The sequence below is a fragment of the Solea solea genome, chromosome 12 (assembly GCF_958295425.1).
Source record: "Solea solea chromosome 12, fSolSol10.1, whole genome shotgun sequence".
NCBI lineage: Eukaryota > Metazoa > Chordata > Actinopteri > Pleuronectiformes > Soleidae > Solea > Solea solea.
In genome coordinates, this window is record NC_081145.1 from 20,128,313 (window position 1) to 20,155,118 (window position 26,806).

The 26,806-nt window shown below is 39.0% G+C and overlaps 1 protein-coding gene across 5 annotated transcripts in view; it reads left to right on the forward strand.

Annotated features, from left to right (window-relative positions):
- Nucleotides 1–26,806, forward strand: part of LOC131469715 (voltage-dependent calcium channel subunit alpha-2/delta-4-like) — an 82,818-nt gene that overhangs the window by 12,491 nt on the left and 43,521 nt on the right. For 2 of the 5 annotated variants that reach the window (XM_058644984.1, XM_058644987.1), the window contains 19 exons: nucleotides 2,221–2,355; nucleotides 15,461–15,542; nucleotides 17,352–17,468; nucleotides 18,212–18,271; nucleotides 18,987–19,149; nucleotides 19,544–19,675; nucleotides 19,848–19,908; nucleotides 21,672–21,822; nucleotides 21,970–22,044; nucleotides 22,514–22,603; nucleotides 22,695–22,808; nucleotides 23,757–23,835; nucleotides 23,916–24,049; nucleotides 24,279–24,296; nucleotides 24,544–24,621; nucleotides 25,274–25,354; nucleotides 25,572–25,646; nucleotides 25,815–25,901; nucleotides 26,022–26,093. In XM_058644984.1, coding sequence (XP_058500967.1) covers nucleotides 17,439–17,468; nucleotides 18,212–18,271; nucleotides 18,987–19,149; nucleotides 19,544–19,675; nucleotides 19,848–19,908; nucleotides 21,672–21,822; nucleotides 21,970–22,044; nucleotides 22,514–22,603; nucleotides 22,695–22,808; nucleotides 23,757–23,835; nucleotides 23,916–24,049; nucleotides 24,279–24,296; nucleotides 24,544–24,621; nucleotides 25,274–25,354; nucleotides 25,572–25,646; nucleotides 25,815–25,901; nucleotides 26,022–26,093 — 1,500 coding nt within the window. In that variant the 5' untranslated portion in view covers nucleotides 2,221–2,355; nucleotides 15,461–15,542; nucleotides 17,352–17,438. Of the gene's footprint in view, nucleotides 1–1,713; nucleotides 2,356–11,692; nucleotides 11,740–12,472; nucleotides 13,288–15,460; nucleotides 15,543–17,351; nucleotides 17,469–18,211; nucleotides 18,272–18,986; nucleotides 19,150–19,543; nucleotides 19,676–19,847; nucleotides 19,909–21,671; nucleotides 21,823–21,969; nucleotides 22,045–22,513; nucleotides 22,604–22,694; nucleotides 22,809–23,756; nucleotides 23,836–23,915; nucleotides 24,050–24,278; nucleotides 24,297–24,543; nucleotides 24,622–25,273; nucleotides 25,355–25,571; nucleotides 25,647–25,814; nucleotides 25,902–26,021; nucleotides 26,094–26,806 lie in introns of those variants that run through there. The other 3 variants (XM_058644983.1, XM_058644986.1, XM_058644988.1) reach the window with 3 other exon arrangements.

The window sequence follows — 26,806 nt, forward strand, 5'->3', positions numbered from 1 at the left end:
GAGAGTGTCAGCAAAATGCCTGAAATGAAAATTGAGAAAGCAGCTTGTATCAGAGCCAACTTACAGCCTCACAAATCATTTTTCTGAGAGGCATTTACATGCCGTTCATTTGGCAGGACACTGGGGTGTTGGTGTAGGATGATCTTGCATGGAAACAGAATTCAATGGTAAAAGGTAAAAAGGTGGTTGATTGTACAACACTTGATTGTTCATGTTACAGTACTATTTGTATACTGTTTAATTTAAAAGACAGTTTGAAAGGTCTGTAGATTTACAAGGCTTTCCAAGCACATGCAACAGCTGAGTGACAGACGGAAAACATATAAAGTAGATCATTCTTCTTGTACAATTTTCCAACTATTCGTACATATATATATGTATTTATTCCAGAAACCATCACAATCTCCAAAAACCTATGTTGAAAGATTCTCATTGATGTGTCATGGGCAATAGCCAAGCAGCATCAGTGAGATTTTAATGGAAGACTGTTTCGTTGGCATTTTATGTTTTTTTTTAAAAAAACATAAACAATTAAACTTAAATGATTAATTGATTATCAAAATAGTTATTTTCTCACACTAATTAATAAAATAATTGGTTGTTTTACTTCTAAATGAGTAAAGGCAACAGATTCTTGAGACACTTCATGTTGCCCTTAAGAGTTTCACAAGAGATGGCTTTAAGAGAGAGGGTCAAAACTGACTGACCTTTAGTCTTCAGTATTGGTCAAGACTCAAAAACATCTCTTATAATGCAACGTCTTAAAAACATCTTCACACACCCGCTTCACTACTCATTTTGTGCGAGAAATTGTGTCTGATGTAGATGCTGGAGCTGTGAATATTAACAAAGCGGAGTATTTTATAGAGAGTGAAGCCTCACATCAGAGAGTGAAGCCTCAGAGTCTGTCAGCTGAGTGTTTCCCCCTTGAGGGAGCCATGAACACCGCACTGTGTTTCTTGAGTCGATCGGCATGTCGTTGAATGTGTCCACTAATGCTCAGTAACACCAACGACACGCTGGGAATTTACTGTATGACACACGCACGCACATACGCATACACACGCACGCACACACACACACAGAGGTTTGTCCAACTTTTACATTCTTTTGGAAAGCCTAACCAAAGCGTTATCCCCAATCATAACCAGTTAATGCCTAACCCTAACTTTAACCTAAACACAATTCAAGTCTAAACAAACTAGCACACACACACACACACACACACACACACACACACACACACACACACACACATAACATAGCAGGCTTCACTCTAGGCTTATCACTTTGAGATATGAAGAAAATATGTTGCTGTGTGTGACTTTAAAATCCCAGCAAAATCAGAGGCTCCTGAATCTCATCATGCTCCTGCTTGGAGGTGCTGACATTACAGTAACATTAACTGAGTACATTTATTAAAGTACTTTTCAACAACCTTTATATTTTAACGTTTACATTGTTACAATACTTTATAACTCATAAATCATCACCTCAGCATATATGTTTATCCCGTGACCCTAGTTTGAGAACCACTGGATAAAAAAAAAAAAAAGTAAGTAAAGTCAGTTACACTTCAAGCTGCTAATAACAGTAAAATGCTCCATATCGATGCCTATGTATTAACACTGTAAACATTACAGTTCTGTACATGAATTGACTTTTTTGAGTATTTTCATACTGTTTTATTGGTTCTTTTGAGTATGTGACAAACCTTAGTGCGGCACACACTGTATTATGGTCTGTAAGTGTGTGAAAGCTATAAAGCAGGCTATATTTTTTATAAAATGCAAAGGAAAGCTGCACCTCCAAAACACAGGAAGTCATTGTTGCATAGCTACACAGCTGAAATATTTTCATATGCTTTATATAAACGGTAACTGAATGAATGTGTTTAAATGCTGTGTTATTACCATGGTCAACATGTACTGACACGTAGACTTGTAGAAGACCCTGTAATTCACTGTTTTTGGCTTTTAACATGATTGATGATCAATTTTACCGTTGTCAACCAGAACTCCTGACAAAAAAAAATTGGTTAATGTGTATTTTCACAGTTTTTTGTTCCACTATCCAGAGAAAGAATTCAACACCATGGCAATTTCAGCGCTCAAAGGGTTTTTTCTCCTCTCTATTAAGATCTGAATCATAGCCAACACTAACTTTTTTTCCAAGATTTAAAACCTTTTTTATCTTTACAGCCTAATCCTTCTCTTTTAGCACGGAAATCCACAGACCCGTTACTGAGCCAAAAATACAATGAGGTGTGACCAGAGCTGAAGCACTGAAGCACCAACTGAGACTTATTCTGCTTTCATCACCTGCAGTGACCTTCAAAAGCATGGAATAACAAAGGTATAAACCCTAACTTGTACTTGCATCGCACTACCACTTCTCCATCATACATTAAATCTCACAAGAGATTTTTAGACTTTGGAATAGGAGAGAGAGATTATCCAATCACCAGCTCATTTGATTAACATGCACCCGATGATGGCTGCGAAGCGTGTGATGGATAATTTAAAGTCATATATACAATGGGTGTGAATTACTGGAGAAATTTAAATACAAACCATTTACTATTTACTATTCCCTAGTGTCAGGTTAATCTATTACCACTAATTTAGCCAAGACCAATTCATTCATACAACACACCCTTGTGCTTTTCTGTTCAGTCATAAATATCGAACATGTGTAATACTTATGACTTGAAGTTGGTGAGACTGTTAGAATGTTAAAATTGTGTCTGTTCACCCCTCACACTTGCAGGATAATTTGGGCAGATAATCAGTGCAAATCAGCCTGAAATCAAAAGACACCCAAATCAAAATCTGGCAAATTATCCTCACTGTGCGGCAGGCTTTATTAATCACATGCTCCACATCTTCTTCTCCACTTTTGGTGTATTTCTGTGGCACCTACAGACAGGCCTGGCATATGTACTACAGTGCTTAGACTCGTTTTGGAGGGGTTTTGTGTGTATGAAGTAAACAATGCTGTACATAAAACCTTTTAAGAACAAAAAAGTAAAATATAGGGAGAATTCCATTTCCCTGTGGATATAAGGCCTGAATAGTGCAAATGTCATGTCTATGGAATTGACTTAGTATACGTCATATGAAACTTTTGACTTTTGGTGGCTCCCTCAGCAGAAGTTTGTTGTGCTCTCATCCTAAGTCCTCCTAATTATGTGGCTTAAACGATTAAAGATTGAAGTTTTGTTAATACAACACAGAGGGAGTTAGGATTTAAGTGCCTGCTCTGCTTCGCATGTTCAGACTGAGAAGATATTCATTTCAGTTTATTTGTCTAAAAGTATTACCTAAAATAATATCCAATAATATGACATGTATACACACGCTGATCCCCCTCCTAACCCCCCCCCCCCCCTGACAGCCTTCACCTGCCTGCCTCTACATCATGCCATCAGTGTATACTTTGTGTGTAATAGGGGGGGTGGAAAACTCAGGAGTCCATCTTGTTTTTTCATTTGCTGTGCTCCGTGACATTTGTTCTTGCAGCTGAACATGTGCGGGACAATTTCTCGATTCTTCCAGCAGTAGACAGCTGCGGCGTGAATTACACTAAAGCTGCTGCTTTGGGGGTGGATTAGGTTGGTGCTCTGTGTGTGTGTGTTTGTGTGTGTGCGTGGGTGTGTGTGTGTGCGTGCACATCACGTCACATCTACTGGGCCCTGTTCCTGTTAACCCCATGCAATCTGAGGTCCTCCAGGTCTTGGACTAGGACCAGGATCTGGATTTTTACTGCCTCTCCATTAAAAGACTGAACTTTACTTTCATCTTTTTTATCAAACACATTTTTTTAAAAGAGCTGTTAGGAGACATCGCCCCACATTTAAGGAGAAAATGTCAAATGAAAATCCTTCACAGTTCAAGTTCAAATTTGAAAAGGAAATCTTTTTGTCCGAAACTTGTAATGACAATGGGGAAACTAAACCATCCAGGACACAAGAGTTGTCCTGTCTGTTGTCTCTTTAAGTGGACATCCTCAAAAATATGTAATTAAAAATCATTTATTTCTCCTCGTAGGCCCTGTGTTATTTTCTGGTATTTGCAGGGATACAATTAATGGCTGTAAGAGATGTTGTGACAGAGAATGATGTGACAGAGGGCTGCTTAAAAAAAAACAATAAGGTATTTTGTTTTGTCTTTGACTTTTAACAAGATGCTATTTGTTTTCTCTGCTGCTAAACATGGTCCTGTGGAGGGACGAGGTGATGGTGATGGTCATATGGTCATATATACTAAGCTTCAGCTATCCTTGTGTTCACCAGACAGAAGGTTATCACGTGTCCACTGAGGAGCCAGCAGGGTCAAAGTTAGCAAAGTTAGTGGGGGTGTTGCTTTTTGCTGTAGTTACTTCAATGGAGACATGGTTGGTAGTACAAGTATGATGTTTGATGCTGAATTTTCAACATTCTTGCTTGTTTTCACACCTAATAGTCTACTAGACAGCCACTCATGTTTCCTCCACAAAGGGGGAAACACGGAGCTGCATCAAATCCTATCTTTCTCCCGGCTATCGTTCTACACGTGCATATGTTTTTGTATTGTTTACCCACAATGCCCTGTGCCGTGTGCTTTGTAGTCCACTTCCTGCATTTGGTTCACTTGAAGCAAACCAAGACCTACGTTTTAAGGCGGACCAGGGTTCGCTTCTTTGACTTTCCAAGCAAATGAACTAGGGTTGGATTAAGAAGGGCTGGTGTGAATGCACCCTATTTTAGTGTTAACATAGTAAGACTAACATTACTGTTTTTTATATAGACTTGATTATCAAATGCAAATATGTAAATATTCTGAACTAAAAATAATGAACTACAAGAAAGAGCATTATCTTTATCATCTCTATCTTCAGGGTTTTCTTTTCACCTGGTGCGTCAGTGACCCCACTTCCTCTTTTGGATTGAATTACGTTGTGACAAATCACAGATTATATCACATGTGTACAGAGAGCTGGTGAGGTAACTTTACTGCCTGCTGCCTGAGCTGTGTGAGGGTTAATCTGAAGGTCTCTGGATGAGCACTTTGAAGTATGGCCTTTCAGCAGCAGCAGCAGAAGCAGGCGGCCACTGAGCTCAGAATTAGCTTTGGTCACCTTTTTTTTCTTTTGGACCTTCACCGTGAATCACTTTTACCACAGAGAATATATTGATTTCCACAGGAAGAGGCTAAAACCCCTGAAAATCGTGCTGGGTAACAGGACACCATGCAGCAGAGAGGGGATTTCTGCCGCTCTGAGAGCCTCTTGTGTGTTAATCGTCCATTCAATCTGCAGAATCTGAGCATCGTGCCAAGTTGGAATCCTTTTATTGATAGTTTGAAGGGGCAGAGCGGGAGGCTGAGGCCATTCCAGAGGTTTAGAGCTCCATTTGGTCTAAAGCTGAGAATCTTCTGTTGGAAATGACCCCTGACCTGTGATGGAAAAGGTCAAGGTTGATTCTAGCTTTCTTTAGTTTTTCTGTGTTCTCTGTTACAACATATTCCCATGTAAATTGTCAACGTCTACTAAAAATTTTAATACAGTACCATATACAAAGCCTTTTTCTGTTTTTTTGCATTCAATTCTGAAATATAAAAACCTTATACAGTACATAAAAGCATTTTATCTCACACTTGTCACTATGATGCTAGGACTGATTGCCCAGTGTAATAGTGATAGAAAAATAACACCTATATAAGCCTGGTTTTCTCTTTGTTATTCTTTTTTCTCTTGCTGTCTCATTCTAAATTTAGATATCATTTCATCTTTATTTTTTAGCTGAAATGAAAAGTGGTTTGTTTGTTTCGTTTTTTATACGTAAGGGAGTTTCATAAGGTATTTTCACTTTTCAATAGTTGTTTTTATTATAAAATAACTAAGTACTGTAGGCGATAGTGGAAAAACAGCATCTTTACACGTGTAAAATAACAATAATAATGCTATACACTGATGTGGGTAAAGTTCTGAACTGTGACTGATGCTCTTCTGCTGCAGTATAGTAAATACTGTTGCCGAAGCAATGAGTATCTGTTTAAGCATTCAGGAGGTCTGACAAAGACAAGAAACATTTTAACAGTGAAACCAAATCATGTCCATGACCAACTGACCTCTGATTCAGTTTGGAGGAATCTGTGTCATAGCTGCTTTAAGGGGGGAGAGACAATATTATGTGGTCAGTGAGGGACTTTAACCTCTGCATTGTTTAAAGCCACAGATGTTTATTTCGTCAGTGTAGGTTTGTGTAGGATCAACCAACAAAAACACACAAAGCACATACAATACATGTGAATCCTGTAGTCTTTTTGGCGTCCTTCAAAAGAAAACACCATACTCTGCTGCTGCCTCAAGACAAAATGTGCCCTGACTGAAACACAACACAACCTCACGCCACCTAACAGGTGGATGAAGCTGCATCTCGCGGTCGATTAGCAGCAAAAGCTCTCTGCGTTTGTTGTGGATTTGTTTGTCGTGTGTTCTCCTCCTGAAGTGGAAAACCATCTGTGCACGCGTGTTTTTGAGGTGTTGTTTTCTCCGAGCACCACGCCAGCCGAGGGTAACGGGCTCTTTAACGAGGCATCTTTACTTGTTCGCCACGAGGACGAGTTTATGAGTGACCACACAGGCAGGCTGCGGGCATGCGGCCCCTGGTTTGATGGAGGACCCCGATCTTTACTGTGAGTCTGCTTGGGTCCTTTATGGCCTCTGAAAACTCAGAGAGGAGAGGTGGATATAGGGATCAGGTAGACTAAGGGAAGAGGTGTTGGCGTCTTCGAGTTGATGTTTCAGGTTTAACAGACGAACAACTGCTGCAGTTATGGATAATGAAACGCATCACATCAGCAGTGTCTTAAGTGACCTTTTCTCCTTGGTCTGGATGAGTCTCAACAGGTCCATACATTTAAACAATCATCTGTCACCTCTGTTTTTACGACCACTAATGAAAATAAGCCGCGTGCCGCTAAGGCCTGGGCAAGGGGTTTTCAGCTAGTAGATCCTTCCTGTCTGTCCTTGTAGATATCCTGTTTAGGAGTTTGATGTGTGATACCAACTGAGAGTACTGTGCTTCTGTGATCGTTGGCATGTTGATTGGAATGTTAGTAACATTAGTTAGGATTCCACTCCAGTTCTTGCCATTGTTCAAGTGTTAAGGGTGAGTCACACTAAATAATTGACACTTTAACCTGTAGAAGCCGGGTTTTTTCCCCCCATATTTTCTATATGTGTTCCAATGAAGTGATTGAGAAGTAATTATTCTGTTTGGTCAATATGTTATTAGTAAAACAACAGATCTAATGTTGGCCTAAGACTTTTACATAGTACTGCACATTTGAGATCACAACTGACCAGTTTATGTTACCAAAAACACAACAGTTTAGGCGGATCATTGCAGTGTACGCCACAGGTGTAGGTGAAGATGGTGGCGACAACAGAGAGCAAGGGTTGATGTCATGGAGTTGTGAATATATTTACACATTCATGGCGGCTAGATAGTTTGATTTCCACTCATAGCCTTTGTTGCATGTCTAACCATCTTTAAGGCATACAGTACTTTTCAGCTGCCATATACTGTATACATATACACACACACACACACACACACACACACACACACACACACACACAATCGCATCAGGATGTTCAGCTGCGGAAGCATCACACCTCACAACACTACAGTCAAACCTTCAGATCTCCCAAGATTTCTGGGTGAGATGGTTTTCTGGTGCTGACTGCAGCAGCAGCAGCAGCAGCAGAAAGAACAGCAGCAGCAGTAAGAGTGAGGTGAAGTGACAGCTCCAGGTGGCAGTGCAGGGCTTCAGAGAGCAGCAACTGTTGGCCTGACGCCTGCAGATAAATAATAAACCAACTGTGAGCTGGACGCTGCTCCTCGGGCAGAACAGAGGACAACTAGTGATGCAGAGGGAGGAGGAGGAGGAGCAGCAGTTCAAACCTCTGCACTTGTGGTTTGGCACAGGTCGATCAGGCCTGGATTTTTAATTAAACAGATGCTGGCATGAATATTTCAGCTTTTGAGTAATCCAATGTGGAGGGTAGTGATGTGATATGGCGAGCCCAAGCAAAACTCGTCTAACTCGTCTTGAATACGAGTTAGTTCTATCTAAACCCCCAATAAAGTGTGTGTGTGTGTGTGTGTGTAGCATGGTAAATTGAGTTAGGTTGGCATGACAGAATTTTACTCTTCACATCATCATCATTCTTATATAGCGCTTTTCTGGACACTCAAAGACGCTTCATGTTTACTTTTATTATTATTTATTATATCATTTTAATTTTGGACTGTTCCTTTGCAGAAAGGAAGACGTATCATGATCATGTCCTCTCTGGTGACTTTTTACTGATGTTGTTAGGACGATGTAACCTTGTAACTTGCCCCTAAATTAATAATTCCTGCTGCAATTAAGATGCTGAATGGAGAGTACCTTTTTTTTTAATTATAAAACACTGATAAGCACATTAGGGGAATGTAACTGGCTTTCTGCAATTCTGTTCTGTTGTTCTTGTAGTGATCATGGATTTTATTCTGGTTCTTGTATTAAGTTGTTCTTAAACCATTGACTTTTATATTTCTCTGCCATCTGCCTTGCTTGTGTTCATTGTTGGAGTTGTTTTGTATGAATGAGATTATGTGGTAGGTGGACTGCAGACACTTAATTGTCCGTCAGAGATTAAGTTGTCTCTCTCTGTAATTGTAAGCAATGTAGCTGTTCAAGGCAGTTTCATAATGTGACTTCTTTATCAATTAAACCTTTCTTCTCTGTGCACCATGCACAGATGGTTTTGCCACATTTTCTATTGCCTAAAGCTTTATACATCTTCATAGATTAGAGTGCTGTTAACTGGCCACAGTCTGAAGTCAAGTATAACTTCAAATTCAGAATGTCAACACTGACACTGATGCTTTCTAGTGGGCCGAAGAGTTTCCTTTGACCTGACACCTTGAAAAACCAACATGTTCGGCACTGTATTATGAAGCGAGGCATCACACCCAGTGTGGATAAGTTTTCAGGAGGAGACCATTGTCTTGTTTGTGTCTGTGTGATTGAGTCGGGGCAGTGGGGATCTCTCCTGCACACAGGGAATGTTAAAAGTCTTCAGTGTGCACAAAGTGTTTTCTGTAAACGAGCTGGCCGACAAGTCACCTGCTCACCATGAGAGATTGACAGCTGCTGGTTTTGACGCACTGAATCAACAGCAGATCACGTGTTGGCAACATAAATGGCTTGACACTCAAAGTGTGACACGTTTCCTCTTAATGGGGCATGAGCGGGTGAAGCAGCTGGGTGACATGCAGCCCAGGGCTGAGGGACGGAGGGAGGGAGGTGGTCGTGGTTTTGTGGCACTCGTTGTTCACCCTCCTCCCATCGCTTTATCCCCCATCTCTCCAGATGCCCCATGATGACAGAGGGCCCTGCCATCAGCCCGCAGCAGGGCACTTGGCACTGATGTAAGCTGTTGGTTCTCCCGGAGGCCGGAGCGTGCCAGGCAACAGCTGCAGGGCTCAGGCTCTCTACGCATAACAACCCACTCACCCCACCAAAAAAGAAAACATCACCACATCACCATTACCCTAGTCCCCCCCGAACCCCTGGAACATAACCCTCTGTGCACGCCAGGCCACGTGGTTCAACGTCCTCCTCAATACTTCCATTGTTGTTCCCTGGGCCAGTTAAGCCCTCCATATCGAGGAGATGAAACCCTCACACACACATGCACACGTACACACACACACACACATCAGTGACTGTGGTTGTGTGTTAACACAAGGCTGAGGATGATGGACTAGACTTTGATTGCTCAGCAGCTGTTTGCTGTGTAGAGACACAGGGGAGAGGAAAGCAAGAACTACTGATAAGAAGAGAAGAAGAAAGATGCAGGATGCCTCCGTTTTGTCTTCAAGGGTGTTTGATGGAATCTCTAGAAATGTGCACTTTATCAAATAATATTTGAAAAACTAAATTTTGAATATTTATCAATGTATACTTTATGATAGTGCAGCTGTTTCTCACGTTTCATTCATGTTTTCATGAATGACGCACAAATGGCAGCTAAACTTAGAGATCATTAGATCAGAGTTACATAACTTCAGTGTGGAACCGTCCAGAATTTGCTGAAGGCGAGCAGGTTATGTAACTGCCATGTTGTTTCGGACACCACCTGACCTCTGACCCCTTGGGGCTGGGTGTAAAGAGAAGCCTGCTGACATCCCGTCATATCATTCACGCAACTCAGGTGTCGCAGTTATGTCCCATTGCGTGGGCCGTGGGGAGGGAGCAGCGCAGTGGGCGTGTGCAGAGCTGTGATCAATCATCAGGGAAACGGTTCATTCTCAGTACTCACCTCAGGCAACTACCAAGTATAAACACTATTGAATGAAAGTTTGCATAATCAGAGAAACAGTCGTGTTTGGACACAGCGTTGTCAGTTCAGTTTTGTACATATGAAATCAGAGCTGAATGTGACTGGACATATTTTGAAGCAGATTAAGTTCACATTATTCAGGCCTGAGGTGGACGTGATCAGCACTGTTTTTATTAACATGTTCCATCATCTGAGAAGTTAAAGGTTTTCTGGTTTTTACTTGTTCAGAACATCAACAACCTACTTTACAACCTACTTACTAGTGTGTGAAATAAAACTTCATTAAGACACTCGAGTTGTTCCCGCCGTACTTGTTCTGGTTGCCCTTTCCAGAGGGGAGTTTGTTGAGCTGAAGTTTTGCAAAAGTCTGGACAGTGTGCATGCGTGTAAAACACTAACTGTGTGATTTACTCGCCGCTCTGACACTGAAGCCACACTGTTACCAGATCCTCCCAAGGTCTTGGAACTCACCTCATCAGCACCTTAACAACACACAAGCACATACAGGGTTCTGAGAAGACTCACTGAAGAATGTTCTGGTGCAGGGATTTAGTCAGAGGTCAAAGGTCAACTGATCTCCACGACCAGGATCATAAAACAAATGAACAAAACTTCAAAATCACTTATTATTTTTAATTTCTGTTCCATAATCTCTGTTCTTATGGAATAGAAAATATCTAATCTAAACGTATGCATTTGCCACATTCTGTACAAGAATTCATCATTTCTGATTCTTTCATGTCACATAATACTTCAGCTATTCAAATTATATTGAATTGAAATATTGATGAAATTCCCATTTAAAGGCTTGTGTGTGACATTGTCAGTGTTGTTATTTAAAATAATCTTCCGGACCACAAAGTTGGGGATATTTTCTGAAAGGACATTTTGTTGAAGTTTTCAGGATCTTGTGAAATCAAGTAGGACAGCACGTCGGTCCTGTACATGTGTGTTAAAACTCTAAACACTAGAGGGAGCTGTTGACTAATTATTCTTCAGATGGTACTGTTTCCATGAAGGTGGCATCAAAGTTGTTTCATCACCTCTGTTCTTTTCTACTTCCATATGATAAACATTTTAGAAATTCCTCTTTTCTTTTAAGTCAGAATACAGTGATTCAGGTTAAGTGTCCATCTGTAAAATGACAGTGACCTCTTGTGAAGTGAGTGATTAGCAGAAGTGAACAGTGTGGGTGTGATCCTGAGAGGGAGGTGCACTCAATCGTCTCTGACTCTCTGATTGATTGATTGATCCCTCTGTGGTTATTCTTGTGTCTCTGATCAATAATAGATGAGGTGTGAGGCTGTTGCCAGCAGCCCTGTGATCAAAGATCTGTGTGATGTGTATCAATGCTTTAAGGTAAGAAAACCACAAAGATGATTAGAAAATACATTTATTGAAATGGTACAACATGATATATTTACATCTCAAAAAGTTATTTTTTTGTAAATCTCAATCAGTGTGACTTTCATGCAGTTAACTGTTGTGTGTATGTTTAATCTACTGCTCATTAAAATACACAGTGGGCAACATGAGATTGTTAAGTTATTTAATTAAGTATGATGGACAGTAGTTATAGTGCAGCTGAATAATGATTGTCTTGCGTGTTGTGATCATGCTGTGATTATGAGCTCTAGTACAAAAACAGACCAACCACCTGTTGTTTGCCAGGTGTATGTTCGGTTTTATTAAATTCTTTTTTCATTGTTTGAGGGCCACCGTTCACAGTGTCAGTGAAATGTCTTACTTAAACAGACAAAAGCAAATGAAAGAAAATGTGAAAATAAATTTTTTTTGGTTTGGTGAACAGGAACCTTTGAACAGCTTTACCTTCTAATTGTTTTTTTATCAGATGAGATCGAAGTCTTGCTCAGGACGTGTGAGCTCATGTGTTTGTGTGTTTTATCCTCATTATGTTAAGTAGTGTGTTATACAGTTATCAGACGACTCAGACCTGCCTCGTCCTCTGAGTCATAGGACCCTCAAAAGAGGTCTATGAAATGTAAATTAATTTGTCTGAACTCTCTCTCTCCCTCCCTCTCTCTCTCTCTAACTCTCTCTCTCTCTACCTCTCTCTCTGTCTCTTTTTCAGCAGCCAAACTGTGCCTCAGTGTTTTTTCTCTTCTGGCCACTGTGATTGGTCAGAGGAGAATCGGACTCCAGAAATCACTCTAATCCTCTTAGATAAAACAGAGCTCTCATCCAATCCTCTCTCTCCCTCTCTCTCTCTTTCTCTCTCTCTCTGAGGGGAAGAGATGTTTTAATCCAAGTGGATTATGTTGCAAATTGGGCGACAGTTGAGACGAGTGGCTGCAAATCCTCCTGCAGGTTGCAGGCTTTTTGTCCACCTAAATGTCTGCAAGTTGAAGATATTAACCTACTTTTTGATGGTATTGTTTTCACGTGGGATAAACATTTGGGACCTGGAAGATCCTGGAAGAACCTGGAAGAACCTGGAGCAGGTGCATAGGATCATATGCTACCTCTAAGGACCAGTTTTGTTCAGACCAGGCTTTGTTTTTCCTCCTCATTACTGGTACTGTGTAACTTAAATTCAATTTTGATTTTAGTAAAGTTTTATTGAAGATAATGAGAAGATGCTGGCAGCAGAGCTGGTCCATGCAGACGTGACGGAGGCCATCCAGGGTCAAAAGCCCAATCCTGGGACCATTATCATCTAGTCACTTTAGCCAACATGAGGAAACCATTTCCTACAAGTCCCTTATTATCTTTCATGAGCTGATCCGAGTTAGTGAAACTGCCTCCAAAACTTTACGGTGTCAGATCTGTAAGGAGTTTGATGTCTCAGATTGGAAGCACAATGGAGGTCAGGTCATTGGTTTTCATTCTGGGATTTTTCTGCCTGTGGATTACAGCTCAGGCTCAGATGAAGATCCCACCAGAGACGTAAGTTACCTCTTCACTTCTTTGGATGTGTTAAGGAATTCTTACTCAGCAAACATTCTCTCACCTGCTGAAGTTTTGTGATCTTGTGATATGGAAAGAAAAAACTGCCCTTTACACACTCACAGAAATTCCTCACAGAAAATGAAAGCGTCATCTCTTACTGCCTGCCACAGCGATCATTTTTGTGTAAAAAAGTTGATTTGGCAATGTCCCAAACTGCAACTTCTCAAATAACTTGTGGCAAATTTACTCTTTAAAGTACTGAAGTACAGTAAAGAAGTAAAGTAACTGAAAGCTGTGCAGTGTCAGTGGAAATTGTGCAAGGATAAATGTAAATGTTGGGTGTATCGTTTGGCAATTTGGTAAAATAAAGTCCTATTTAAATAAATGATGGAACATTGAGCTGCCACAGCAACCTTCATCAGTGGCTTTGTCAAAACCTGCATTTGGAGATTTGTTGTAGTTTAGGTAGAAATAAATATTCTGTTTCAACTACCATCAAGGAAGCTAAGAGAGAAACCGGTCCATCCAAATGACAACAAAAGTAAAGGGTCTATTATACAGGCAAAACACTTTAAAGAGTAAACTTAAGTATTTTGCCCAGTGACATGTTGGTTTTGGGATAGTTAGTTACAATGTTTTGAAAAATGGGAGTGGGCCTGACTGAGAGCTCGTCCACTGCATATCCACCTTCACCTGTAACGCATCTATTAGACAATACTAGCTGTTAATCCCGCAGTGTTCATTCACCAATACAAGTCGCGCTTTATCATCTATTTGAATGTAAACAGAACCGTAATTTACAGACACAACTATTTTAACATCTCAAGAAACGTTTTACTGATGTTGGAAATTGTGTAAGAGGGGGAAAAAGCTCATTATCTCATCACTTTAAAAAAATATAAAAATCAGGTTTCAGAAATGTCCACATTGGCTTCAATTTCCAGACTGAGACATTTGTATCTATTGTCTGTGTTCACAACAAGGGGAACTCCTCTCATTAAAATTTATTCCTGATAGACGTTTCACATACAGTACAGGGATAGGAGGAGTGAAGAAAGTCATCTACATGAAAGGAAAATCATTTTTTACCTGTATTCAAGTACAACTTTGAGGTACGGATATGAAGTTTTTTACCTCCACTCTACTACGTTAACTAAATATGGAATGAAGTGCATATTTTTTTCCTCTGACTTTCATCTTAATTCAGGAAAAGGAGTATAAATCCTAAAAACAGATTTTCCCTGAAAGAGCACTGAGCTCGCACCAGCTCCTCTGTATATCTGTTGTGTTGCGTTGCATTGTGTTGTATTATTGTGTTCATGTAAGTTTGTGCAGGACAAACACCTGCAGCCCTCTGCTGTGACCCAGATGAAGGACAGATTATCTAAATCTCTCGCTCTGCACATATTTAATGTCCCTTTTTCTGCCGTCACACGCTGCCCATGCAGACTGTCACCATGGCAGCAAGCAACTAAAATCACAGAACATGCATACCTACACATACAGTACATTCTTTACAAGAGCTTCACTTACAGTTTACAGTGAGAAGAAGTGTAACCATGGTAACATTACTTACTGATATGACTGATGCTGATTACAGTGATCTTCTGACCAAGTGTATCTGTACAAACGTGAATTTTCTGTATATATGTACTTCATTTAGGTGAATGAGTTTAACACTGTATGTATATTATTTACGTTTATTATTCCACTGACAATTCATTGCATTAACAAGGATGGTGAGCATGTTTTCCTATCAGCACTATATATAACAAAAGTATCAAGTGGTCTTCACACTTCTACTATGTAAGGTTATTTTATTTCCTGTTATTTCTGCTGAGTTTAGCAGGATATTATAGTTGTTGCTGGTTGTTTTGCTAAATTAAAACCTTAATTTAAGATAATTAATGAAGGCAAATGTGAAGAGATAAAATCCAAGTATCACATTATTTACGTTCAACTACACATGATTAAATATATCTATTTATTTACCCTAAATAACCCCCCAAATGGTAAATAAGTACAGAATGCTTTCAGCACTGAGTAATATTTGCTATTAATGCAGCATTTCTTACTGTCATGTTCTCCACCATACAGTAGGACAATCATGTTGAATTTCTGTAACCTGTAATCTTAAAGTTGGGTAACACTTTTGTCTGTTGGCTTTCAGGGTGCAGCAGTGGGCGACCACTTTCTCTGTTGAACTTCGAGACTTAACCATCCAATACTCTGGCTCTCTGTTGTTGCAGAAGGTAAATGAAGCCTGTACCTGGACATCTAATTTAAGGGATTCTATCAAAGGCAATTTGGGGTCCAGTGACACATCAACATGACCTTCTGACCCGTGGATGATCCACTATACTGCAGAGGCCACAACAGCTGAAATGAGAATGTACACAGCTGTGTTGATGCCTTTGTTCAAGACTAGTTTTTTTGGAACCAGTGGTCAATTCATGTGAATGAAAAAAGAAAAAAGGAGCTCAAACTAGTTCAACCATGAGCAAATGGTTGAACTGGTTGTGTTTAAATGTGACTGCATTTGTGTATGAGAGAAAAAAACACCCCCCACACAGACACACACACACACACACACACACATACAGGGATCATGGTAATTCCCAGATTGAGGACCGAGCCCTCTTTACTGGCGTCAGGATTTGTGGCGCGTTCTGATTTTAGACATCTATCCATTTATCTCTCAGATTTAGATTTGTCAGATGCAGCCTGCAGTGTGTCTGCACACAAACAAACAAACAAACATACAAACCGCCGACTATGGTAAGAACACATTAGACCCACCCTAAAATAACTTGTCTAACGGACAGTCTTAATGAGGAGGGAATAAATAAAAAGTAATACTATTGTGTAACTCAATTGAGCTAAAAGTACAGCTGGCATTAACCAGTCTTAACATTTGGTATTTGGTTTGATCCAAGTGTATTTTTATCCGCTCAGAAATGGTGCTACTGTCATACAGTGCAACATTTAGCTCAATACCTGAGGGGATACTTCAAAGGATTATATGAATGCAGTTGTGACTGACAGCATTGTTAAATCCAGAATACATGTTAATCTCTGACTCTAACTCTCTTCTTTTTTTTAATCAGAAAAGCTCAATAAACTTCTTTTTAATCAGGCTTTTAGTTAGACTAGAGTTCTTATTGTTTCATCCTTTTTATTGTGTTTTTTGTTTAAACAAACCTATGTTTTTACCGTTATTAGTTTATGAATTGTACTTATATCGACCTGTGAAGCACTTTGTGATTCCATATCTGTGAAAGGTGCTATAAATACACAACTTACAGCTTCTCACTTTCAACTCTACGATACAATACTACACACAGATTACCAACAATACAACAGTACAAGGACATAACAATTCAAAGTAAAAATATAGAATAATAATGCATAGCTTTACATAATTTCTGTTTTGCAAAAACCAAACGTGACTTTCCACGTGAAACAAACAACCTATAATGTTTGATACACTCATAATATTTCTCTGGACCTTTTGAAACGTTGACGTCATGAACAAATAAAGTCAGTTTATGTGATTTGTAGACTGATTAAATCGGTAGAAAAGTACTTCACAAATGTTTAGCGCTATTCAGCTCAGTAAGTGGGTTGCTTGGACTAATTGGAATTAGTGAGAGAATTAATTGAGTGATTCAGAGTGTAAATAACCAGACTGGACCGTTTCTCATCGCTCTCAGCCGTCTGATCCGCCTCAAGCCTCTTGATCTGGTAAAATTGACCTGATAACCCGGCTGGGAAAAAAAAAAAAAACTCCCCACCACAGCGACTGAATTAATCTGAGAGTGAATCTCACAGTCTGATAAAGAAAATAAACAAGTCAACCAAAAGTTAATTTTTACTGTCTCATCAGTCAGTCAATCATAACAAGATGTTTAACACTCTCCACTTACAAAAATGAAAGATACAATAAAATAGATGTGTTGAGTTCAATGAGAAAAACAGTTGTGTTTTTTTCTATTTAAAAAGGGTTATATTTGAAGCCATTTTTCAAAGTGTAAAACCATTTTTTGTTTGTTTCTTCTCAGAAACTGAAGGATGTGGAGTCAGTCATAAAGATTGTGGAGGTGGAAGGAAGTGAACTGGTGAAGGATTTTTCTGATGAAATTGAACGAATGTTGGGAAGTAAGATGAAATCCGTAAAGGTGAGTATGTGGAAAGTAACTTTTCTTCGAATTCAGGTCATTGTATCTTCAAGAGTTTAGATACATGACTTTTGTTGAAGCTCACATTTCTTGTCTCATCCGAGAGTCTTCTTCAGTTCTGGAGGAAGCTACAGTCCGTATAACGAAGGATAGTTGCATGCCACAGTTTCTGAACAGTGTTTTAAATTACCATTACAGCCTTCCTTTATATTTGTTACTGTAAAAATGACTTGTAAAGATTATTTATTGTGATGAACAGACAAAGTTTAATCTCATTGGCTGTCCTGTCCTGGTTCTCCAGTGACAGTGGTTGTGAAAAGCAAATAGCTTTATATTACAATATTGCAGCTTACAAATATTTAGTAAAACAATGAAGGACTGGATTCCTATACCTATTCCTTCCTATTTGCAAACCGGGTGGGAGATTTATATCACTTACATGCCTGGAGATTTACAGGTGTTGCTAAGCTAAAATAAGCTAAAGTCAGCTAATCTTACCAGTTTTGTACCATGATGTGTTGTAAACAATATAAAAGTATAAAGATCATACCCCCCCCCCCCCCCCCCACTCCAACAGAGCCCCGTCCCTGCAACAATATTACTGTACCATTCAACAGCCTAGTATTGATCGAACTTGTATGCAATCACTTATCCCAAAGTATATTTTAGACCCTTCTGTGTGCTGTGTGTTCTGATGTATTGATAGAGATTGTGATGTTTTTCTCCTCTGTTTCTTGTTTTAGAGATTAGCCGAGGCAGCAGAGGATGCTGACCTGTACCATGACTTCAACGCTTCTCTAAAGGTTGGTAAATAAGAGCAAGTTGTCTCTTAAGGTGAAATGTCAATTGTTTTAAAGTTACTCATTTTGACTGAGCAACCCACAGAATAGAATAGAAAGCTTTTATAGTCATTGTACAAAAGCTTATTCAGGTACAATGAAATTGTCTAGAAATCATCAATATTTGTGCAAAAATATAAAATTAAAATAAAATAAAATAAAATATTATAAACATAGAAATAAGACAAAATGAGTGAGTATTAAATAATTGATTACTACTACTGACAATACTGATATTAAAAGTGCCAATGTGCATGAAATGTATAAATACAGTGTCTGACTATTGCAAATGACCCTTGTTGCACTGAGGTAGCCAGAGGTAAAGAAGTAAGATAATTGAAAGAATAAGTTTCAGAAGTCAGCTGCATATCTGGCTAATTAATGTATTCATTTAATATGGCATCCTGACCCTATATTTTTCCCACCATGCTTTATAAATACCTAATATTTGGCTCAATGTAACCAGGTGTCATTTAATTTCAAGGTTTTAGGGACGAATTATTGTACCAACTTCCTGTAATCTCTTCAGTTGGTCTAGGGGATTAATGTAAACAGTGATGATAATTGTCAAGATCCACTTTTTCCAGAAAAGCTAAGGCTATTCTAGCAATTTCTTAAAGTGCTAGTGTTATTATGGATGAAACAAAAGAGCTGATGTCCACCACCTGTCTCCTTTCAGTTTGATTACTTCAATTCCATGCTGATCAATACAGCGGACGAGGACGGAAACTACATTGAACTGGGTGGGGAGTTTTCACTGGAGGAGAACGAACATTTTAACAACCTGCTGGTGAACACACTGCAGAGCGACATCCAGATCCCCACCAACGTCTACAACAAAGGTCAGAGGTCAATGTGTCATGGGTTTCTATTTGCATTTCTACTATAGGTGTACAGTGTCAGTGGCTGTCAAAAACGTTCTTATAAGACAACAACATCAGCAACAGTGTAAAAAGAACAATATAACGACTTTACACCACCCAGGCCTCTTCACTGTTTTTAATGCATCTTTTTTCCCTTAGCTTTTAACACAGTGGGCTGTGTTGCTTTCATAGTAATTTTGGAACGTCTTTATATGTTTTATTATCATTTACAGATTTTAATGTTGTTGGAAAGCACTTTTTCCAACCGGGGTGTTTTTGAAAACGCTTTATAAATAAAGCTGATGTCCTTGGAAAGTGAAGGACCCTGGATCTAAAATAAATGTATAACTTCATCTGTGTTTTCTGCGTGCAGATCCCACCATCCTTAACGCCATCTACAACTCAGAGGCATTAAACGACGTCTTCATCGGTAACTTCCAGAAAGATCCTACACTCACATGGCAGTACTTTGGCAGCTCCAGTGGCTTCTTCAGAATCTACCCTGGTAGGTTTATGTACATCTTACCTAAAGGTTACCTAAATAATGTTAGGTTGTGTTTAATATTCAACCGTCTACAACAGTTACAGTGAGTTACTGTATGTAAGTGTTATCAAATGTGTTTGACTGGTGAATAATTCTAATGAAAACTGAGCTGACTACATGTTTCCTCTGTCAGGTATTAAATGGACTCCAGACTCCAACGGTGTGGCAGCTTTTGACTGCAGGAACAGAAACTGGTGAGTTCAGACCTCAAACAGGCTGTCATATCTAAATATCAACATTGGATGACTGTGTCAAAGTCACACACGCTCACAAAAGAACATGAAAGTAGCAGAGCGGTAAATATTGTTGAAATTTAGGAATGATTTTCCATTGAAATCAGCAGTTTAATAGTAAATTCCATCTGTCTTACCTGATTTCTTCTGCTGTAAAACTTGAAAGTAAACTTTCATCTTTCACACACATTTTGGGAAAGTCATCCTAAATTGGAGTTTCTTTAAGCCAAGCTGGCAGACACTTCAGCTTATCTGATGACCAATTTGAAGCCACTGAATTAACTTTGTTTCCTGATATGGATTATATGAAATACGTATCTAGTCTGCTGTTAATACTGGGACAGATGGTTTGCTAAGTTCAGCTCACCAGCAGTAGTGAAACAGACAGTTTACATCCAGTAATAACGAAGGTTTAAGCAATATTGTGAATTTGAAAAATAGTATATACTGGATACAATAATACCAAGAAGTTTCTCTTGGAATATAATACAGTCATACTGTCAATTAGGGAAACACCTGTGTAAACATGATAGACTAGAATAGAGCAATTTTCAATGTAGGGATACTGTGTTTTTAGGCTTTTATGTTATTTTATTGTCCCTGCCTTGGATCGGACCTTAAACGTCCAGTTTGATTCAATCTGAGGCGGTCATGTTGCTGGCTGTGTGTCGGCTGAGCATCGACCAGCCGTAGCCCTGATCCTCTGGAAAAGACGATAAGCTGCTCCTTAGCCAGGTCAGCTGGGCCCACATGGCACCATATGCGACTTTTCATGCATTTCTAAATAATACAGAGAGCTGCATATGTCATTGAAGGCCTTGTCACACCACATTACAGCAGCTGAGCTGCAAAAGCTGCTGCATGCACCTGCCGAGACGCCCAAACTGAAACTCAGTGACGTGCTTTTAGACTGACAGGAGACTTTCTCATTCTTATGAGAAACAATGAAAGTAAAAAAAAGTGTGTGAATGTAGGTCAAATTAACATGATTATATTCTGTATACATGTAGATATTATATCAAAGATTAGATAGATTAGAATAGTTAAAGAAACAGCTGTGTCCATGTAAGTTTCCTCTGTATTTCACTGGATTCAATGGATTAGACTATAATCATATAATCAGAGGTAATAACTATTAATAACTAACTTTATTACTAGCATTAATTCTTTTTTTAAAGCACAGCACAGACGCTCTGATTATGAAGACATCAATTAATTCTTCAATCCACAGTCTGGACTTTTTTATATTATATCATATACTGTAAATATGCTTTTCATTGAGAGGGAGGTCTTTTGGTAGTTGTTCATTTCTAATTAAAACCAACTGTAAAGAATAATGAATTCCAGGACAGTTTTCTTATGACTTCTCTGTTTTGATTTTCTTCCAGAGTTGATTCCTTGAAGCTCAATTAATGTTACGGCTAGTAAAATGTCAATCTATGTGTCAACTTACTATTAAAACCTAGCACCAGCTTAGAAATGATTTTTAATTACAATATGCAAAACTTTTAACATTACTTTCTAATCATCAAGCCTTTTTCTATCTTTATTTACATATGATGTCAACAATTCAGAGAATCATACACCAACTTTTTCCAAATTATTTTATCAGTTTGACCAATTATCCTCTATCCTATTATTCCAATAATGCCCTATAACTGCAACCAAATGTTGTCTTAAAATAAAGTATATGGTGTAATAATGACTGAATGATCTGTGTGCAGGTATATCCAGGCAGCCACATCGCCAAAGGACATCGTCATCATGGTGGACATCAGCGGTAGCATGAAGGGACTGAAGATGACCATCGCCAAACACACCATCAACACCATCCTGGACACTCTGGGCGAGAACGACTTTGTCAACGTCATTGCTGTGAGAACTACACACACTTAAAGGGATATTCCACCAAAAAAGGATAGTCTTACATTACTGTCTGACTTACTGAGTATTATTTAATGACAGTGTAAAAAAAACAGCCCCAGTATTGTTACTGTTGTTTACTCATGATCTCTGTCACAGTATACCGACTACATTCGTTATGTGGAGCCGTGCTTCAGAGGGACTCTAGTCCAGGCCGACTTGGACAACAGAGAGGTAAGAACATTATCTGCTTCATGTAGGCTTAAAGAGCTGACGAGGCAACTTAACAAACATTACACACACAGGTACACATGGGGGGGGGAGAGAGAGAGAGAGCAATACCCTCATTATCAAATTAACCTCTTGGCCTAATTCTTCCACTGACTTTTAGAAACCATCACACGTGAAACTGGTGTTTTGTGTTGGAACGGTCTTTTTAGGACCAGCTTGACTTCCAGATATTTAGACTGTGGACATAATTTGGAAAGTGTTCATGTCTCACGTCTAGGGTAAAGTGGCACTTGCCAAACTTGCCAAGCAGCTCTATCAGATTTCCAAAGTAGCACAAAATTCTGCAGCAGATGTCTCAAGACATTTGCGAATAGATCTGAAATTAACTATAGGTAGGTACATGGCTGGATGTAAAACAGTAGATGATACAATTGTATTTACAGTGGAGTTTGTTGATCTCTTTCCTTCTCAGCACTTTAAGCTGCTGGTGGAAGAGCTGCACGTTAAAGGGGAAGCAAAGATCAAGAATGCCATGAAGGAAGCCTTCAAAATCCTCAATGAGGTTTGTGTCTTGTTCAACCAAAGTACAGTATATCCAAGTTGAAAAGAAGAGTTTTCATTCTGAATTACAATGGTGTACTGTGTGTGTGCAGGCCAGGGGGAATGGACAAGGCAGCATGTGTAACCAAGCCATCATGCTGATAACAGACGGAGCCATGGAGGACTTTGAGTCTGTGTTTGAGGAGTTCAACTGGCCTGACCGCAGGGTGAGGATAATGGCAGAAGCCTTACATCTTTGATCTGTTCCATACTTGGATAGGTCTTAGAAAATTACCTTGATAACCTTTTGTTATATTAGTATAGTAATGAGAGGGCCAACAGTCTGAACCTGCAGGGGGCTGTGTCACCTTTTATTTAAACAATTTGGGACATGATAATAGTGCTCTTTATTTACAGTCCTCTGTCTTTGACTGGCCTAACTTTCTGGTTAAAATATGGTGTTGTAAATTTTAACATAATTTATTCATAGCCATTTGAGAGAGAATGTGGCCATGAAAATTTGTCTCAAAGCCATAGAAAGTCATTGGCAAAAATAGGCATGAACCCTGTTGTGAACACTGTAACAAATGTCATTGCTGTTTGTTAAATTATGAATATTCACCCCCTCCTCTGTGCAGACAAATAACCAAACTCTACTGGTGTTAATGTGTGGTTGAAGATTATGTTATATACTGAAACATAGCCAACTCCCTTATGCTCAACTAATGTATGTCCTCTGTGGCTCCCCTTTTCAGCCTGCAGCTGTTTTGTTTCGGTTCATTTTCATGCTAAAATGCTGCAACTGTGTAGACCAGTGATGTTTGAATGAACGCCAGCAAGTCAGAGATCAAAGATAAGCTGCACACGTAGTTCACCAAGTAGCTAGACTTGAAGCCTCCATCCAAAAATTGTGAGAATGTGGAGCTTCTACAGCAAGAGTGAGTTCCTTGGAAAGAACTACTGTTTCCTAATACCCTAAGACTTTAATGAAGAAAAAATTGATTTAAATTTAGATGCAAACAACATCTGCAAAACCAGGGTTAGTTCCGTGTTTTTATGATTTCACTTTCTTTGTAGCTAATTCTTCAACTATACATGGAAACAGCAAAATAGGCCAAAAATACACAACACAGAGAGTTGAAAAAGGGTGTAAACAAGTATGTTTGTCTGTTTAGGTCAGAGTCTTCACCTACCTGATCGGCAGAGAGATGACCTTCGCTCAGAACACCAAATGGATCGCCTGCAACAATAAAGGTCATCCATCAGTGTGTTAGTGTGCTTACTTGTTTTAGTGTTCATGCATGCATTGATTTCTTTCTTTCTGTGTTTCTCAGGTTACTACACCCACATCTCCACACTGGCCGATGTGCAGGAGAACGTGATGGAGTACCTACATGTGCTCAGCCGACCGATGGTCATTAACCACGACCATGACATAATCTGGACAGAAGCCTACATGGACACTGTGGTGAGACAAAGCAGCCAGCTTCAAGGGACTGCTTCATCATTCATGCCAGAAATATGAAAATATGATGTATAAGTTTTTCCTTTGCCATGATCTGCTCCTTTAATTCCTCATACTGTACAGTAATCCTCATCTTCATCATCACCATTGTTCATTTTCATTTGTGTTCCTCCTTGTGTCTCTGCTCATTCACCTATGATCCACTGCGCCTCCCCCGTCATCGCTGTGACAGCTTCCTAATACGAAGGAGGTAACAAAGCCAAAGCTGTAGTTTTAGACAAACTGTCACTCTTTAATCTTTTTGACTTAAGCTGAGTTTGTTTGGCTGCACATTCCCCAAAATATTTAAATGTGGTTTCAATACTTTTCATACTGAGATAAGTATCTGATAAAGAAAAAGGACATGTTTTAGTTTGCAAAATGAATCCACAAAGGAAAAAAAAATATTATTAAACATAATTGGTAATGTATTAAATGTTTGTTTTTTTTTGTCTCAGCTCTTTAACACCAAAGCTCAGAGTTTGCTGCTGATGACTTCTGTGGCCATGCCAGTTTTCAGCAAGAAGAAGGAGACGGTCAGTGTCTAAGAATGAAGTGCATTTACCTAGTATGTGTCTGTAACTACAATCACAAAGTGTTTGACTTTCTCTTGATCTCTTCTTAGTTCTGGATTTAGGTCGACTAATTCAGTGCCATTTCAATATTTTTTTTAAATAAAACTTTAAAATGTTTAAAAATATGTTTGCAGAAATTAAAGACAGAGCGTAGTTGCATTTTACAAAGTCAACAAACAGCCCTACCTTTATCCATATCCACTGTGTCCATGTACTGTATGCAGTTAAATCTCAAGTGACAACAAGTTGAGCAGCTTTTTTTATTTAAATATTGTGTACAAGAGAGGAAGAGGAAGAAATGTGAATACATATAGACTTTGGAAAAATAATAACTTATACTAGAGGGGAAAGTTATATGGTAAAAAAATAAAAATGTGCAGGAGGAACCAAAAATAGAAGTCCATAAGAGCTTGGTGTGTTGCAAGAGACAAGTACTTTCAAAGTAATTTCTAATTTTGTTTTTCTTTCTTTAAAATTTAAAGCATTAACATGCAGATTGACCTTGATCAAGCTTACTGTTGATGTAAATGTTAAAGAATATCATGATAACACATTACAAAGTCTTTCAGAGTAGAAGTGTGAAGATTTTACATGTATTGTCTCGTCCCTCCAGCTGTCCCATGGGATCCTGCTGGGTGTAGTTGGCACAGACGTCCCGCTACTGGAGGTGATGAAGCTGGCACCCAGATACATGGTGAGCTGAGACCTCATGGCTCAGGGAATATGTTCTTTGTTTGTATTACTTTATTTCTTTTGTCTACTAGATTTTCATCCGATGAAATCTGACTTTTAAGCCGTGTTATATCCTCATCATGTTGGAATTTAATTACATTAAATTCAGTGTGTGAACTTACTCTTTACCAAAATAGCATATATAGAGGTTAGCCTTCAGGATTTTTTCTTCTTCTCAGCTGGGAGCACATGGATATGCCTTCCTTATCACCAATAACGGTTACATCTTGTCTCACCCTGACCTTCGACCTCTGGTGAGTTCTGACCCTTAACTGTGAGTCACTGCATTGGCCAAAAATAGCTCAAGGGCCCCAGAGCAGCAGATCAACATTCAGCCCTGGACCCACTTTTTAAGTATTGCAATATACCAGATGGGATCCACTAGGTCCACTAAAGGGAAAGTATTTCCCTCTGTCCTGCAGTATAAAGATGGAAAGAAGCTGAAGCCCAAGCCAAACTACAACAGTGTGGATCTGTCTGAGGTGGAGTGGGAGGACACAGAGGAGACGGTAAAGAAGTCTGCCAAACATTGTTTACTGTAAATAAAAACTGCAAACAAATCTGTGTAGTTCTCATTCTGTCACCACAAGGTGGGAATGGGTTTGACTAATATGTTCTTGTGCATTCAGCTGAGAACAGCAATGGTTAAAGGACAGACTGGCAGCATGACCCTGAACATCAGAGCATCTGTGGACAAAGGGGTGAGGAAGACATTACTTTTTTCTTTTTTTTAGGAATTCTTCATAGAAAACTCTAAATTATTTTTTGTTTGTGTCACAACAAGTCCTGATTTTCAAAACATATGGATGATAAAAATTATCCTTGAGTTTATAAAGGCCTTGACTTTAACAACACTCTATTTCATACATGTCAGGTAATACAAACACATTATTAAAAAATAACTGCTCTTAAAATAAAAATGTAGATTAAGAGAATTAGAAGTTAAAATAGGCAGCAATGCAAAATTGGAAAAACTTTATAAATCAATTGATATCCCTTTTATACAAACACCCCCACAGACACACTCACACACATCAAACATTTAACAAACACATTAAATTCATGGAAAACACAAACAAGAAAATATTGTTAAGAAAAGAAAAATGGTATCTTACGGGTTTTTTTTTAATATGTTTTTATTATTCTTTATCATCACAGTGACAAGCATTAATTTCTTGCATACTAGTGTGTTGTATTGTCTTAAAATTACACAGATACAATACATATGCTGTGTTGGAAATACCTGTAGTTTTCCCCCCGGGTCAGTAGGTGGCAGTGATGTTCTTGTTGATGATGTTGCAGGCCTTTCACTGCCAGCAATTTTGTACTGCCGCCAAGTTGTACCTGACACTTGTTTCTCTATGTTCAAACTATTCACATTCAATTTCAACATTGAACCAATGATTCAAGCTGA